Source organism: Hyperoodon ampullatus, assembly GCF_949752795.1.
Source record: "Hyperoodon ampullatus genome assembly, chromosome: 1".
Lineage (NCBI taxonomy): Eukaryota > Metazoa > Chordata > Mammalia > Artiodactyla > Ziphiidae > Hyperoodon > Hyperoodon ampullatus.
Window position 1 is genome coordinate 121,213,569 of NC_136914.1, and position 18,454 is coordinate 121,232,022.

Consider the following 18,454-nt stretch of genomic DNA (forward strand, 5'->3'; position numbering starts at 1 on the left):
TGTACTTCCAGCCTCTGCATCCTCAACGTCTCCTTCTGCTAATGAGAGAGACAGAGACAGAGAGAGATAGAGAGACAGAGAGAGACAGAGAGACAGAAAGAGAGAGATAGAGAGACAGAAAGACAGAGATAGAGACAGAAAGACAGAGAGACAGAAAGACAGAGAGACAGAAAGACAGAGATAGACAGAAAGAGATAGAGACAGAGAGAGAGAGCGACAGAGACAGACAGAGAGACAGACAGAGATAGAGAGACAGAGGGCACAGAGAGATAGAGAGACAGGGAGAGAGACAGAGAGCTCGCACAAATAGCTCCCAGCTGAGAACAGAGGTGAACACAGGAGGGTCACGCCAAACAGAGGAGGGAAAAGAAATAGCCCGGAGATGGAAACAACCTAAGTGTCCATCATCCGATGAAGGGATAAAGAAGATGTGGCACATATATACAATGGAATATTACTCAGCCATAAAAAGAAACAAAATTGAGCTATTTGTAATGAGGTGGATGGACCTAGAGTCTGTCATACAGAGTGAAGTAAGTCAGAAAGAGAAAGACAAATACCGTATGCTAACACATACATATGGAATTTAAGAAAAAAAAATGTCATGAAGAACCTAGGGTTAAAACAGGAATAAAGACACAGACCTACTTGAGAATGGACTTGAGGATATGGGGAGGGAGAAGGGTAAGCTGTGACAAAGCGAAAGAGAGGCATGGACATATATACACTACCAAACGTAAGGTAGATAGATAGTGGGAAGCAGCCGCATAGCACAGGGAGATCAGCTCGGTGCTTTGTAACCGCCTGGAGGGGTGGGATAGGGAGGGTGGGAGGGAGGGAGACGCAAGAGGGAAGGGATATGGGAACAGATGTATATGTATAACTGATTCACTTTGTTATACAGCAGAAACGAATACACCATTGTGAAGCAATTAGACTCCAATAAAGTTGTAAAAAAAAAAAAAGAAAAAAAAGAGAAAGAAGCTGAGAATCTGCCTTTCTGAGACGCAGAGGAAGAAAAAACGGGGCTGAGGCTGTGAAGACGGGGTGAGCGAGGCCCTGGGCTCCCAGAGAAGCAGTGGGGTCTGGGGAGGTACTAACGTGTCTGACTCGTGCCTCCTAAGAGGGGAGAAGGGACGCCTGGGTCAGCAGCAAAACAATACAATAAAAGTGCGAAAAACAGAAGCAGGTGTCTGCCCGTGCCTGGTCGCTTATCCCCTGGCTGCCATTTCTTATAGTCACTTCCCCCAGCAGCTTTTGAAATAAGGTCAATGTGGGTTGAAAATGGATTGTTCCAGGTGCACCGAAACGTTGAAATCGCCTTGCATAACTCGGAATAAAGAACATTCTACATGGGATCCCAAAGAATTCTAGTCATTGTTCAACTCCTGTTGGGAAGCTGGTGAGCAGCCTCCAGCCCGCCGGGAAGCACAGCTCGGTCAAGGTTGGAATGTACTCCTGGGAGAAGCAGCCTCCCGGGCTTTCAGCTATTATGCTTTTAAGGGCCACACACCTGAACAAGGCTCGTGAATTCTGGCCTGAAGTTACCAATAGCTCCACAGTGTAAATTCCCTCTCCCCCGTGCCTTTTGTAACTCTGCCTGTTCCCTCTTCATGTCTCTGCCTCTTTCATCTTCTTTGTGTATGAGGGCCAACTCTTCTGTTAGACAATTAACTCCTTTTTTTCCTTTGTGGACGTGAAGACAAAGACGGCTGCTGCATAGGCTGGTCATACGCTGAATGTGACATCTGATTCAGTAATCGGAAAATAAGCGAGTGTTAATGTCAGCACTTTCTCATCAGTGAGAAAATTACAACTGTGCACTCTGATTTCTGTTTCACAAATTGTATGCATGTACTACTATACACATGTACAACAGGTTCAAGGACAAACCTTAAATGAGTGAAATGAAAAAGTAAAACGGAAATTCTAAAACGTTCTTCCCACATCCTAGTGGACCATCTCGTAGGCAGCTGCCTTGGAAACAAGTGTTCCAGGGACCCCATCTTCAGCCCTAATTCCCATCTTCCTGAGATCGTGGGCAGTTGGTCATCAACACTTGCTTTTAGCCGTGACTGACCGGCTCCAGGAGCCTTGGGTGAGGGGACAGACCTTGACCTCTGAGGCACACTGTGGGCAGCAATGCTCCCACTCTAGACGGCATGTCCTCTGGGCAGAGTGCCTCAGTCTCTGGTGCCTTAGTCTCTTGATGTCGTCCATATGGTACACTGTGCCGACTTAGAGAGAAGGTCAGGACAGCATTGCCCAACAAGTACTCTCAACTCCAGGAAGCTGTGTGCCTCTCAGGCCTCGCTGGCTTCTGGGCTGAAGGCAAAGCCGTCCAGACAGACCAGCTGGGAAGGTGATGGTGCCCAGGCAGCAGCCACCATGGTTCTCCCTCCCTGCTCACACCCCGCTGGCCACTGAGCAGTGAGTTCCCTGAGCTACCATTTCCTGGCAGGCTGTCCATATTGAAACTGCAAGATAATGAGAAACTAAACATTAATTAAAAAAAAAAAAGAACAAAATCACCTTTAGAAAAATATATGTCTCTAAGTAAATTTCAGGTAAGACCAATGAGTTTTTAATAGTTCCCTCTAAAGCTAAGAAGACCTCTGAGAAAGTCTCTAACTATTTCTATAGTCAAAACAGACTTTAATGATTTTTCTGTTTTCTTTTCTGATTATGAAAGTATGATGCACATTCAAAAAAAAAAACTCGCTTGAGAAATACAGAAGAGCACAAAAATCCCCTATAATCCACTAAACTGTGCCTATCGTTTGTAGCAGTTTTTATGTTTAACTTTAGAAAAAATGCTAGAAAAAAAAAAGAGAAATTTTCCCATCACTCATGCATATAAGAGACTCTGTGAGTTTAAATGGAGCCTTAGGGTGGAGGGCTTGGTGCCCACGAGCCAGAGATGTGAGCTGGTCATTAGAGAGTAATAAATTTCTCCTGTACAATGGTTAGATACAAGATATAACATAGGATCAGTAAAAAGTGTAACCCATCTACAAGACTTTTGAATATTCCTTTTGCCTCTTTGAGAAAAATGGCTACCAGAGAATATGAATACTTGAGAAAATAAATACCACATCTTCTATATACAATGGAATATTACTCAGCCATAAAAAAGAATGAAATTCTGCCGTTTGCAAAATGTATAGACCTGGGGGGTATTATGCTTAGTGATTTAAGATAGACAGAGAAAGACAAGTACCATATGTTTTCACTGGAATCTAAAAAATAAAACAAATGAACAAATATAACCAAAAAATAATAATAATTGAAAAAACAGAAATTCAAGCAAGGTTCATCTGTAAGGAAAAATAAGCAAGGCCAAAATATCATGCTTAAGTACTACCTCCAGAAACAATAAACCTCGGGGGTAAGAAGAAGTGGAGAAAGCTCTTTAAGAGTAGATTTTTTTTTCCCTTTTCTATTATATCCCACTAAGATTTGATGTCAAGACAAATGGATTTCTGGAACATTACATCTTCCTAGACTGCCTTGACTTTTTGAATCGAACAGTTCAAAATAACATTTCAAGATACAATGACTATTTATCCATTCATTCTTGCATTAAATATAATTTTATTGAAATTGTGCCAGACAGCATGCCAGCCACTTGGAACACAGAGAAAGTGAGCATCCTCAAGGAGCTCGCAGTCCAAAAGAAGCAGACAGAAGTTAGTGCAACAGACTGTTGTAAGTGGCTCCTACTGTGAGAACCAAGAAGGAAGAAGGAGGAGGCCAGAGAGGCTTTGTAGAGAAGATACTGTTCTGAGCCGTGAGGTGAGCGTGCACCCAGGAGCTGGGAAGGGGAGGGCTCCCCAAAGAAGTTGCTGGGGGCATGAATTAAGGAACTGAAAGCACAGGCTAGTCTGGAGCACCGGGCACCCAGTAAGGGTGGGGATCACAGGGACGAGGTGGCAGTAGGCTGGAGCCCCTTCATGGGGAGCCTGGGGGCCTGATGAGGACCGTGGGGTTTATGGTGGATGCAAAGGACCCTAGAAGGATTGTAAGCAGGACGGTAACGAAGTCGTCCTGGCTGTGGGGGAACAGTGCACTGAAACGGTGTGAGCCCAGAAGGAGGGAGGCTGTAAGATGCTTTACTGACTCAAGTCAAAGGTAGCAGCAGTGGGAATGGAAAGGAAAGCAGCGAGGGAGTGGGTCTCTGGAATGATCACGACCCTGTAGCTGACTGCAGCCACCCTCCTGGCTCTCTGGCTGTAGATAAGGGGAAGGCGGGACATCCCTGAAACAGGTGGGAAAAAAATCCACAAATCCTAACTCCTTTGTAGAAACAAGGAGCAGCAACGTACATGCATCTAACTTATAATTTGGGTTATTTTTTCCATAGGTTCATTTTCTTCTTGAGAACAAGGTGTATTTGCCAGAGGTCTGTTGCTTCTCTTCCCCTCACTGATAGAGAGATAATAAGCCAGCTTCTCTCCCCAGCCTCTAAGTCACTCCCTGATCGTAAGGCTGGATGTAAAGGAGAGAATGTCACCTCCTTCTGATCCATGAACTTCCATTCGATGCCTTGTTACTGAAGGGGAATTTTCAATTGGGATTGACACATATACACTATTGATAGTATGTATAAAATAGACAACTAATGAAACATACTGTTATAGCACAGGGAACTCTACTCAATGCTCTGTGGTGACCTAAATGGGAAGGAAATCTGAAAAAGAGGGGATATATGTATACGTATAGCTGATTCACTTTGCTGTACAGTAGAAACTAACACAACATGGTAAAGCAACTATACTCCAATAAAAATTAATTTTAAAAAGGGGAATTTTCAAAATAAATAGAGTAACTGTGAAATGTTTATTTTTCAATTGCAAGTTTGTGTGTTTATATATGTGGATGTGGATGTATACATGCATATGTGTATATATGTCTATATTTATTCTCCTGTATAAGAAATAAAGAGTTTATGGGTATAATTTACAAATAACGATTTTACTATTGATCTATTTACAATTATACTTGACTGAATAGATACCCTGAGTATATAAAATAACATAATTGAGATACTTTTAAGTACATCAAATATTTGGCAGCCTTAACATTGTTTGATAGCAAATAAAATCATGGTTTTAAAAATCAGGTTTTAAAAAAACCGTTTTAACGTTTTTACGAACATTCAAACTTAGAGGGAAATTTCCTTTTTTATATAACTCAGATTATTAAAAGGCAAATCTTTGTTTACTATATACTAGAAGCCCTTATTTAATATTTGCCCACTTTTTTGTCCTGTACTGTGCAGGAGATCCTTCTGAGCTGCTGATAGCATCAGTTACTTCCTAATTTCTAATTCATTTGACTTTTTTGATAGAGAGGGAGACACTGAACCCACCCCAGTTTGTCTCAGTACTTGAGTCTCCAGGTCTCAACAAAGATATTGCGGTCATTTAGATTTGTCTCCAAAATCATGACTGGCCAGATCCAAATCTTGCCGTGGCACTGATGATCAAGTGTGTCCTCAACAACTTTCTAACGGGAAATAAGCATTTTATTCAGTTCTCAGCAACTCTCCTTCTAAACCCCCGTAAGGCCCAGAGATGCTCCAGACAGTGCAAATAAATAACAAAGATTTTCATTGGCATGTATCACCTTGCTTTCATCAACATCTTGCAATATTAATTGAGCAGCCACCATGATGCCAACCACCGAGGGCTAAAAACTGGTTTTGTGTTTTAAAATGTTGATCCTCTTGAAAAGAAACATGACTGAGGCAGGATCGCGCCACCATCACGCCTCAGGCCTGCTGGGGTGGGCAGTTCTGTCCCAGGAAGGAGAGCCTGACACTCACCACACTTCCACCACCTTCAGGCTGGCCTCCCGCTCCCAGGCAGCAATAACCCCCCTGCACGCACCTCAGGGCGCAGCAGTTCCCAGCCTCTGTCTGGCCCTCTGCCCGCGACCTAGGGGTTACAGAACCTGCTGCCTTATCTCCTCTCTCTTTGGGTGGTTCCAGCACAGCAGTTCAAACAAATCTGAGCCAGACCTCCTCACAGCTTGAAACAGCAATGGAAAAAGCCCTCAGGAAGTAGGCTGGAGGATGGGCCAGCCACCATCCTGGTCCCCGGAGACTGTTGACGGATCCCAAGTAAGGAACGTACATGAGTCATGCATCCACATGGCTGGAGAGGTGATGGAAATGAGACCAGGCTGTCTACAGATTGGCTGCATTCATTCAGTCATCTATTCAATCATTCATTCAGCAAATATTGTTTGTCACCTACACTGTTCAGACCTATCAAATCACCGAGGACACATCCTGAACAAGACAGACATAATCTTCCACACCTGACGTGAAGCACTTTGAAAGCAAGAAGAATAATTCAGTGCAAGCACATGACTCAGTCCTGGGGAGTCATGGAAGGCTTCAAAGAGGAGACGTCTAAAACTTGAAGGATGCACGAGGCTTAGACACATGGAGGGCTGGTCGGGGCTGAGCTGGGAGAGGCCCCCAGGGGCACATGCCAAGGGAGAGGTGAAAGTCCGCACATCCATGCACGGGCCAGCGTGCCGTGGGGAAGGACACTGGCCCGTCTCAGGCCGTAGCATTGGACCTGATTACTCCAGATCACTAAATATTGGGTTGTACCATAAGAGAGTGCCATTTTTCTAGGTCGAAATGGTCTGATATCAGTAATTTCACGTGGTTCAACCTAATACTTCCCAGAACAATAATCCCTTGACCATTTTCCCTTCTAAATGAGTTTCTCTCTAGAAAAAAAACCACAGTGGCGTTGAGAAACATACGAGAATCAGCAGGACTGGAGTAGGGAGGGCAGTGACGGGTGGTGATGGTTCATTCCGAAGGACCCACAGAGGCCACGTGGAAGAATGCGTGAGCTGCAGTGGGACATTTAGGCTTTACCCTTCGGATGATGGGGATGCACAACGACCAGATTTGCATTTTAAGATGCTCACTGGAGATCACCTGGAGAATGGAATGGAAAGGGCAACACTGGACACAGAAAAATGTAAAAAGCAGCCCTCACAGTCATTCAGTGAGAGAAGACAGACCTACCCTAGCGTGGTGAACGCAGGTGGGCTGGAGGATGCTTACAGGGGCCTAAGTGGCAGGACCACAGACTGACTCCAAGGGGGAGATGAGGGAAAGGGCAGTGAACCTGAGTCCTGGTTACACACAGGCACCAGGTGGGAGGGCCTCAACAGGTAGGGGAGGGGCCGTTCCCTGGACTGCATACACAGCCCAGGGACCTGGCTTGGAGGGAAAAGGATGAGCTCTGGGCATGACTGTTCAGCCAGTTCTGACGATCAGGACAGCAAACATCAGAAGCACCAGGAGGTGAAGGGAATGAAGGTTTGCTGACCGCTGACTATGAGGGTGCTTTATATACAGTGGGTAATAAAAGGCACACACCTGGAAGGTAGGTACCCACCCTTCTGTTTTACAGATAAAGAAATTGAAGGTGAATGCTTACCCGAATTTAGGTAGCTGATAAGTGATAGAGCTGCTATTTAAAGGGGCACTTCTCTACCTATACCCATGTCTCACAGCTCCAACCTGCCACCCACTCACCTAAAAGAATGCAGGGCGTGTGGGATGCTTACGGCTAAAAAACAGTAAGCAGAGTTAAGATGAAGAAGGATGTGCAGAAACCTGCCATGGCAGAACACACGGTAGAGGAGGACACCAGACTCAGGGCAGCGCACCTGACCCAGCTGAGTGCCCTACTTTCTAAGGAGGAGAGACATTTCCTTAGAGGATGCCTCTTACCTGCAAGCCCTCTCACCCCATACCTGCTACAGGCCACCTTCGTTGAGGTTCCTCCCCACATCTAGGGCACAGGGGTCGGGGCAATACCAGTCAGTGGTTGGAAGAACTTGCTTTCCAAGCATTAGAATCAACCCTGCAGCACCTCACTTGCCCTGGAGAGCAGAGCTCAGCTAGGCAGCCCCCCTTAACATCTCTTAAGGGGGAAGCAGTATTTTAGCCGATGGCATTACCCTGGCAGACAAAGGTTTAAGGCATAGCCTGTTTAAAGAATTATTTAACAATTTCCAAAATAGTAGCAAAACATTTTCCATAGAACTAAATGAGTCCCAGGGAGGAAAGCACATATTACATTTTCCTACTTGTTTCCTTAATTAGGAACAGATCCTGGTGGCTGGGATTTATTTTCATGAGTACACATCCACCAAAACCAGAAACATCTTGACACGATGCAGCATCCCTAATGTCTCTCAAATCTGAATTCCTAACTGGGTTTTTTAAAAAAAAGGCATGAGAATTTTTCACACTTGTTTTGATTCAGGATTCAAAACAGAATCTAAGATGTGCATTTTTATATTGTTCTAAAACGTAGATAAGCTGGATCAAAATCCATAACATCCACTTCAGACATTTAAAAGAAGAGAAAGACAGACCAAGGCATGAATTCTGAACTTAACATACCAAGGATGATTCTTCTTCTTCTTAGGAAACATGAAAACAATCTTGTCATCTCCCCGGACACTTTTCAACATCTTAATCTACTTACTTTTTATAAAAAGAGAAAAGCTCTGGGATATGTTTGTATGGCACCTGCTTCTTCTGTTACAGGATTCAAAGGACTCCTTTTTTTGTGTTTTTCTTTGTTAATTTATTGCAGAAATGGGCTAGCCTTTTTCTTTGCTTTCACCAAGTTCTGTTATAATAAAGAATCCAGACATGTCACGGAGTCTATAATGAAGAAGTTACCATCCCTACCTGTGCAGTTTATCCTCAAGCATTTCCATGTACTTCATAGTATTCGCCTTCACGCTGGTTTCTGCAAAACAAAAATCCAAAATTGATGCAACTGGAGTCAGAGATTGAACAAAACCCAGAATTGCTCAACGAAAAGCCAAAACCCAAAGGATCACAGTTGAGCCGCTAGTAATGATAACATCCTATGTTTGGAAAACACTCGAATCCATTGGATGGCTTGCCTGGAGGGATGCGTTGGAAGGGGTCTGAGGCCTCCAGGCACTGCCGGAGTCGGAGCCGGGGATCGAGGGCATGATGCCTTTCACTACGTGCTTTCAAAGGCACCTTATCCGGTGTCTGGCGTGGATCCCTTTGTGCCCTGTGCCCCTCACCTTTCCCACCTGGTAGCCAAAGGCTTGGTTGTAGAGTTTGGGAAAGAGTGCGAGAGAGAAGAAGACCCCATCCTGTGGTTTAACCAGAGAACCTCACCAATGGTAGCTGAGGATGACAGACCCTTCCGTTGAAAAACAAACAGGAGCCTGATGCAGCCAGTGAGCTGACATCAACTACTCAGCTCCCAAAGCTGTGAGATCAGCTTCTGCTAGAGGTAAACTCAGTGCCTCATAACCACCAAACACTGAAGGAATAGATGGTCCTTGGGCAAATAGATGACCATCAAATAGATGGTCCAATGGGTCAAAGAGGCACTTTGCTAATGTAGAAGAGGTTTGGTACTTTTGGGGCAAGCTCTGACACCCTCTGTTTCCTCCTCCTCTGAGGAGTGAAAGTGCCTTGGTCTCCAGGTGACCCCCGAACGAGATGTGACTTCCAGCCCCAGAGGAGCGGCCGGCAGAGATGCCTCTGGAGGATGGTGGCAGTAACCTATTGATGTCATTCCCTTTCTGTCCTCATCGGTATTACAGCCATTGTGATATTTACCATTCTTTTTATTCCAACCTTCATTCTCAAAGGTAATTTGTGCTGACGGGCTCATGAACACTCAAAAGTTGGGGTACATGGAAAGCATGCTGCCTGACTCTCAGCCCTGAGTGTCCGCCTGGGGGACACTCAGGACCCCACTTTGGTCAACATGTATGCGTGGAGTGAGGGACAGGGGCTGTATTGGAAACTGGAAAAAGTACCTTGAAATTCCTCATCAAGAAACCAAATATTCCCAGGAACTATAGTACTTCATTGATCCCATTTTGGGAAATACTGCTCTAAGAATAGAAAAGCCAAACTGATGACCTTTCCAATGGGGGAAAACACACTTTATCAATGAATCAGTAAGACTATTATTAAAAGGCTATGATTAAACTGATTATTCTGCTTCAGTTGGAGTCACATGAAGTTATTTAATAAGGCATTGCAATTAATTTTCAAGAATAATTAAGCTACTCTTAATCCATACTCTCAGACCACGCTGTTTTGTTTTCATCAGAACATTTACCACTACCTGTTTTTTTTGTTTGTTTATATGCTTGTTATTGTCTATTTATTCCCACTACAAGGTAAGCTCTGTAAGAATTGGGATGCTGTCTGTCTTACTCAATGCTGTATCTCCAGTACTTTGAATCACATTTGTTTGTACTAGTTTCTCAGCAAATGTTGACAGAATACTTGAATAAATCTAGTACTTTTCTCTTTGTTAAAAAAAAAAAGAAAAGAAAAGAAAAGAAATATTTAGATGGAAATGACAACAAAATTTCTGGTTAATTCGTTGATGATAGTTAAAACAGAGATGCATACAGTGAAAGGAACTGTTTAAGTTGTTCTCTTATTGATTTGTGCTTGCCTAAGCTAGTTAACTTGCCTAAGCAAGTTAAGGTGTGCTAAGTTGTTTTTTTTTTTTTTTTTTGCGATACGTGGGCCTCTCACTGTCACGGCCCCTCCTGCTGCGGAGCACAGGCTCTGGACGCGCAGGCCCAGCGGCCATGGCTCACGGGCCCAGCCACCCCGCGGTATGTGGGATCCTCCCAGACTGGGGCACAAACCCATGTCCCCTGCATCGGCAGGCGGACTCTCAACCACTGCACCACCAGGGAAGCCCGGTGTGCTAAGTTTTTTCTCCAAATAAATCAGTTAAGTATGTGTTGTCAGCTCCTACTATGAGTCAGGTCGTGTGCCAGCATGGGGATTTAGAGAACAATGGTGATGTGTTTCTTCAGAGCAGAGATCTCACTGGTTCACCTGGAATAAGTACTGCAAATTCAGAATATCCCAACCAGACATGCTCTGTTTCACATCCTATATGCATTTATGTGGCACACACTGTCCTAAGCCCTGGGTATAAACCAGTGAGCAGGACCAATAAAGATTCCTGCCTATGTGGTGCTTCGTTCTGGAGGGGCAGGTAATAAAGAGGAAATACAAAGTTCCATAGACTACTAGGGGGTTGATAAGTATTATAAATCAAGAGAAGGGGATCAGAGTGGGGCTGCAGAGTGGTCAGGGTAGGCTTCGTTGAGAAGGTGACATTGAGTAAAAGCATGGAGACGGCGGGGAGAGCACGTAAGCAGCACGCCGGGAAGGGCAGAGACGCAGAAGGGCCGGCCAGGGCAGGAGTCTGCCTGAGTGTCTCACCAACATGTGGCCAGAGCAGAACGTTCCCTGGGGAGAAGCGATGCGGGCAGAGAAACAGCTCAGGTCTAATCACGCAGGCCACTGCAGCAGACTCTATTTCCAAACACGGCCACAGTAATATTGCTGGCCCCATACGCTCTTCCAGAACTTGGCCACTGTCCATCAAACAAGGAAACCTATTTCCCTCCCCTTGAATCTGAACAGGCTAGGACTGTTCCCCCAGCTGCGTGTGGCAGGAAGCATGCTGTTTAACTTCTGAGGCTAGGGTCCAGCTCCTGCCTGGCTCCTCCTCCCGGGAACCCAGCTGCCATGCTGTGAGGAAGCCCAAGCCACACAAGAGGCCACGCGGAGCTGGTCTGGCTCATGGCCGCCGGGGCAAAGGGCTCAGCCTACAGCCCGCATTTTTTTTTTTTTTTTTGGCCGCAACATTTTATTCAGTTAAGCAGGCTCTCGGAGCAGGAGAGAAACGCCAGCTGCAGGGGGCAGGTCCTGCAGATCCATCCCTGCATCCCCTCAGAGAAGGAGGTGAGGTGCTGGGGACAGCTCCCTCCGTCCATCTGTCCCTCCGTCCAGAGTCCCAGGGAGTGGGTGCCCCTGGGCAGGGAGTAGTTACTGGGAGGTAGGGTAGGAAGAGGGTGGCTGGCTCCCTGCCGCTCCCAGCAGAGTCAACCCTGCCATGGTTGCTGCTGGGCCTCCGTTAGACCCCGGGCGGGGCTGTGGACCCAGAAGCCCCAGCACGCGGCTGGGGACGGGGGGGAGCCAGTGTTGGGAGCACACGCCACCAGGAATTGCTTTTTAAAAAGTATAAAGTGTTTTGGAAAAAAAAAAAAAGGAAAAAAATCTATATAAAAATTTCTTCACATATAAAATCCTGAAGAAGTTACAAGGTAAGACCCGGTGCTAGGGGCGTGCTCAGATACTCAAGAGTGTGTGTGTGTGTGTGTGTGTGTGTGTGTGTGTGTGTGTGTGTGTGTTTGTGTGTGCGCGCAGACGTGTGAGTGACCAAGCTTTCAGATGATTTGGGCCTTTCACTCTGAGGGACCCGGACATCATGGAAGGGAGACAAGCCATCCCTGCTGCTCCCTGTCGAAACCCCTGACTCACAGAATTTGTGCACATAATAAATGGTTGTAAGTCATTAAGTTGGGGGGATAAGTAGTTCTACAGCTATAGTAACTGGAAAGCTATCTCAGGATTTGGGGTGTTCTGAGTGAAATGGGAAAGCACTGCATAAGAATGGCAAGAAATTGGCTCGTGGCTGCTGTGTTGAGACCAGACTGTAGGAGGAGGTGAGGTGATGGGGACTGAGACCAGGGCGTCAGCAGGGGGTGGCGATAAGAGGCAGATTTTAGGTATACTTTAAACAATCGAAACAACAGGAGTCCCTGACAGATTGGATTTGCATGTGTGAAAACAAGCCATGTCAAGAATGACTACAAGGTTTTTGCCCTGAGCCACTGAAATAAAAACAGTCGCCATCAACTGAGAAGGGAAGATGGCGGTGAAACCCGTTTGGGGAGACAAGCAGGACTTCAATTTTGGATTGAAATTTGCTAAGAAAGTAGAACTCTAAGGTCCGTTCCCCCCCCCAAAAAAAGATAAATACGTGAAGTGATGGATGTGTTAATGAACCTGATGAGGGGAAACTCTTTCACCATGTATATCAAACATCACGATCACGTTGTACACTTTATCTCACAACGCTATTTGTCAATTATACCTCAATAAAGCTGGAGAAAATAAAAGCAATCAAAAAACTTTTAAAAAGAGTCCAATTTTGGATACGATAAATTTAGGTTTATTAGACATCCAGCAGGACGGGCAAGTGTAGAGTTGGATATATGAGTCTAGAGAAGGTCTGGACTGCAGATGGACACCTGGCAACTGAAGCAAGGAGACGAGATGTCATCACGCAGGGAGTGAGAGTAACTTAAGAAGCCCTTGGTGATCCCATATAACTATGATTATATTGTGATAGCACCTTTCATGCAAGGGACAAAAATTCATAGCACCTCCCTTGAGGACAAGACAGCCATATTCTCGTGTTTAAAATAATCCAGAGGTACACGCTATGAACGATTTTGTTAAGAAATCGGACACTAAATATTTGAGTCATCTAAGCACTTGATGCTCCAGTTAGTAAGCTGCTAGACCCACATAGGAACATCTTGTCCACTGGCCCGGAGGCTGCCATCTGCAGAGGATGCTGTGTTGATTGCCTTCGCTGGATCCTGACTCATCTCCCAGACCTGCCTTGCTCACATATTCCTGGGTTGACTCACAACCTTCCAGAGAGGCCCAAACCATAGACGGGGAGTTTAGGTTTTTAACTTCCTAAGAGATATGCAACTTCCTAAGAGATATGCCCACAGAGACACTGACTGAGAACAGAGCTCATCCTTTCTTCCCTTATCACCAGCCCTCCTCTTCCCTCCTTTCTCCAGCATCTTAGAGCAGGGACCCAGAGAATGGCAGTGGTGGTGAGGCAAGATTCCAAGAACCAAGGATGGTACCGAGGGAAGCTGAGTACTAAAGGGAAAAGGAGACCAGGGGTCACCAGGCATCCTGATGCGGAAAAGGCAGGAACACTTCCCCTCCTCCCCACATGCTAAGAGAATCTGATATCCAGAATCAGGCCAAAATATCAGAATGGAGTTCATATAGTTTTATGAATCCAATTAAACAAGAACTGATTGATCACTAAACGCAGAGAAAACATTTATGGGAGTGCATGGCACAGACACAAATCAATGTTACAGAAATGGAACCTGGGTCCTACTTCATGCAAGACACTATGTAGGCACTATTTAAGTATAATAGAGATACGGCCTCAAGGAGCCCGGAGAGCACTGTAGGGCCAGATGCTAACATTGATTTCTCCTGGGAGTGCAGAGCAACATTTTCCATATGTCTTCATCATAAGTGATAATCCAAAAATAGCCTTATGAGTCTAATGAAAAAAAAATTACCAAGCTACCCAGCAATAAATATCCTTTTCAGGATAAACTAGGAAGGTAGAAGAATGTTAAGTAGAAGCAGGTCTAACTAGGTTTCATTGCATTAGATCCTTTGTTTGCATAATAAAAGGACAGCAGTTTTTGTCACGATAACAGTACAGGGAATGAGTAACACGCAGGCAGCCTTGCCTTCAGATTGAATAAAGCAGTGGTTCCAAAGAACTTCAGCCCCACCACCCTCAATTAATAAGGCAGCATCATGAGGTCGGTACAATATGATCTCAAATTTGAAAATGGAAGCCGAAGGGACCTCCTCAGTTTAGCATCAATCACAAATGTTGTTTAGCATCAATCACAAACATTGTCTAACATCAGCCATTTTATTGACGTGTTTCTAAAATAACCTAAGTACCAAGTGAGGTCTGACCTCATTTTATGAAAATAAGTCAGCAGATTTCAAAGGTAGATTTAGCCAAGATGAACACCCATTAGTGAAATCTTCCAGAAGGAAGATGTGAAAGACAAGGGAGAAATTTTAGAATTCTGAGAAACTTTTGAACATCTGAAGTATTATTCTTCCGCTTGAGTTAATGGAAGGACTTCTGTTTACCTGGGTAATTAAACCGCACAAGGAGATGAAGTAGTAAAGCAGCACTAACAAAGAGCCAGGTATGGCAACAACATGGAAACAATGGACTTGCAGTTGGATTGTCTTGGTAGGTGGGATGGAACAAGATTGTAAGACCTTGAAATCTGGCAGAATCTGTTATAGGAGGTGCTACACAACTCAAATTTTACACTGAAGATGGAAATACCAGCCTGAACCCTTGCTGGTACCAAAGTGATCTTGACTGTCACACTGGAAACCCAATATGCAGAAATACTTGATATCAAGTTAATGACATCAATCTAGTTAAGATTTTATTGAGCACTTCCTACGTGTCAGGTACCGTTCAAAACATCTGCTCTAAATGTCTCACAATAATAGTACCTATGAAGCAGTTAGTATCACCCCCATTTTGCAGTTAGAAAAACAAAGGGGCAGTGAGGATCATTAGCTCACACAGCTAGTGAGGGACAGTCCCAGAACCCACTGTTAAAGAACACAACCTCAATTTTAAATAATAGGAGCGAGGAAATGCACACTGAATAAACGCATGTGAAATTTCAGCCGCCAGCAAAATGAAGCAGGTGTTCAAAGATAATAAATTCAGGAGAGGCCAAAGACTGCTGCAAAAAGTCAGAGTTACAAAGAGCACTGGCAATTACAGAACAGCCACCAACAAATGGAAACCTAATAGCATGTAAACTGTGGGGGAGAATACTGCTAACATATCAGCATAAAATACATTACCATTGTGTAATATATTTATATCCTATATCTGCTAACATATCAGCATAAAATACATTACCATTGTATAATATATCATATATCTGCTAACATATCAGCATAAAATACATTACCATTGTGTAATATATTTATATCATATATCACATATATACGTGTGTACATATACGTATACCTGTGTGTGTGTATCTATATATATTGTATAGGCCAAGGTGATTTCAAAGTAGTTTGCAATGAGAAAATGATTACTAATTTTCCCAGGCTTATATTCAGGTAGGGTCATTCCTCGCTATAATAAGATGTCAAATTCATGTGGTTTTACAAGATTTTTGTTTGCCTCTGTAGAGTTGTTTACAGCATTTTTCTGCCATCACTATGTGTAGTGGTCATTTACATAAAACTCTCAAGAGGGAGATTCTGAATTAAACAGGATATAATCCTTCCTAGGCTTTAGACTTGTCACTGCATATCCGCTAGGGTTGGAACCAAATGAACACAGCATCACTAGATTAGCAATGGACTCACTTCTCATCAGCAGGACAGCATCCTGTGTGGTGTTGTTAATTCTCTCTGATGTTGGTAAGAGATTTGCAGAGAGAAGAAGAATTATCAGATATGGATCCTGCAGAATTAATAAACACTAACAAAGAGCAGGCCTCTCTTTGGGGTCGTATCTGACTCTCATTCTTACATCTATCTAATGTTTCAATGTTTCTGAAATGCCCACCACGTGCCAGGTTCTGCATTAGGCACTGTGGCTTCAGACATGAACATGATGCTGCCCTTAGCCTGGAGAAAACCAGGCTTGGTGACAGTCACACAAATAGATAGCTAATAAAAGCAATGAGTTTGGTCCAATGATAGAAACGTAAAGCAGCGGTCACTCTGGGAGCATCGCGGAAGGAGATTCAGCCTAGCTTGAGGGGATAAAACGTGAGTCCCAGCGGAAGTGACTGAGCAGAGATCCTAAAGGATTTTCCACGCTGGCTGAAGCCGGAAGAGACGTGCATAATCCAAAACAGCAGTTGCACATAAGATAAGATTTGCGTTTCAGAATATCAGGCATTTAATGCCGTATCATTTTACCTTCCCCATAATTTCTGAATCATTTTTCCCTAAGCTTCCACGTAGATTACTCGGTGTAGCACATGATCCCACACCAAGGGAAGATGAGGTGGCTACAGGAGATGGGCAGGTCCAAACGTCCCAAAGCACAGGCCCTAAGCCTCCATCACCACTGTCACGGCCACTCTCGGAAGTGGAAGTATAGATTAACAATTCGTCCAGATTTTCTCCTTTGGGCAAGGTGAGTGGGGCTGTCCCGTTACGCTAACTTCAAAGGCAGAGAGTGGAAAAAGCCTTTTCAGAGGTGGAGCATCCTAACATGATTCAGTTGTCTGTGAAGAAAGTAAAAGCAATTATTCCTAGCTGTGTTAATGTTTATGCTACTGCTTCTACCGTTTTGTGCTGTGTGACGGTGTCTGGCTGCAGCTGCCCCGTGAGAAGCCCTGCCCTGTCGCCCTTGAACCCAGAGGGACTTAGCCCTGACACTCATGTCAGGAGAAACCACCCCTGCTTAGATGGGAAGAGAGCGTGGGCAGGAGGAAAGGGAGGAGAGTGAGGAAGGAAGCTCCCCGAGGTTTAAAAACATTAACTAGATAGTGAGCGCTTGCTCTACGTAACAGATACAGCCCCACTTCCAATTTGCCCTGCTGCGCTTGTCACCAGTTAATTGGGTGTCATCTGATACAGTAATTCTCACTTTCCCTGTTCAGACCTGCACCTACATGCAATCTCCCCGTGCCCTTGAAGCACACAGCCTATAAATCAGCACTATTCAATGACAAAAAGAAAACCAAGGGCACACGGTATGGAAAGCTAGGCGGAAAAAAGCTAACACTGTCAGTTCCATGCAGCCTCCCTCCACAGCTCCCCTCATTCACACACCCTCACCAGCCACGCGCTCCCACTGACTCCCCAGCTTTCCCTGCTGACAGCAGGCCTTCGGTTTGCTTTCTTGCTTCCTAGCACGTAGCCTTGAAGGAGCTGTGACCTGGAGACCCATTTACAATATTTTGTAAGTGGCTTAAAATGTCAATTTACTAGTTTTGCCTGGGAGGGTCCATTTGAGACTATACACTCGCGTTCTGTGATTCTTTCTCCTCCCTTCCCTCAAAGACATGCACACCTCACACATGCCCACATGACTTACTTCTCTTCGTTCTTTTCAAAAGGCAGACAAGGAATAGAATTGGGGACTTTATTTTTAAAGTGGAACACTATCTTCTTAAACAACTAGTATTAAAACATTTTAAGCCCAAATCCACACTTGATCTTTTATTTTTTAATTTTTATTTTATATTGGAGTATGGTTGATTTACGATGTTGTGTTAGTTTCAGGTGCACAGCAAAGTGATTTCAGTTATACTTTCTCAGATTCTTTTCCCATTTAGGTTATGACAGAATACTGAGTAGAGTTCCCTGTGCTATATGGTAGGTCCTTGTTGATTATCTATTTTATATATAGTTGTGTGTATACGCCAATCCCAAACTCCCAATTTATCCCTCCCCCCGACCTTGATCTTCTAAAGCTAAGGAGAGAGAGCTCACACTAGCTGCCGGTGTGATGCTTTCAGTTGTGTACGTTATTATGAGAATTATCTCTAATTCTCATGCTAACTCCCTAAATCCCTTTTGAGGATAAGGAGACAGGCTGAAGGAAGTTCATGCCAGGAGTAAATAAAAAATAAAGGTTCATTCGGTTTTATTCCAGAGTCTATGTTTTTTCAAATGCACAATACTGCTGCCCAATTGTTAGGGAACATAACTTATGAATTTCACTGAAGG

At 44.4% G+C, this 18,454-nt stretch overlaps 1 protein-coding gene across 1 annotated transcript in view; it reads right to left on the reverse strand.

Moving 5' to 3' along the window:
• Nucleotides 1-18,454, reverse strand: part of DISC1 (DISC1 scaffold protein) — a gene marked incomplete at both ends in the record, with an annotated part of 352,917 nt that overhangs the window by 60,150 nt on the left and 274,313 nt on the right. Inside the window, one exon of the mRNA XM_079713831.1 lies at nt 8,741-8,801. Coding sequence (XP_079569957.1) covers nt 8,741-8,801 — 61 coding nt within the window. The remainder of the gene's footprint in view (nt 1-8,740; nt 8,802-18,454) is intronic.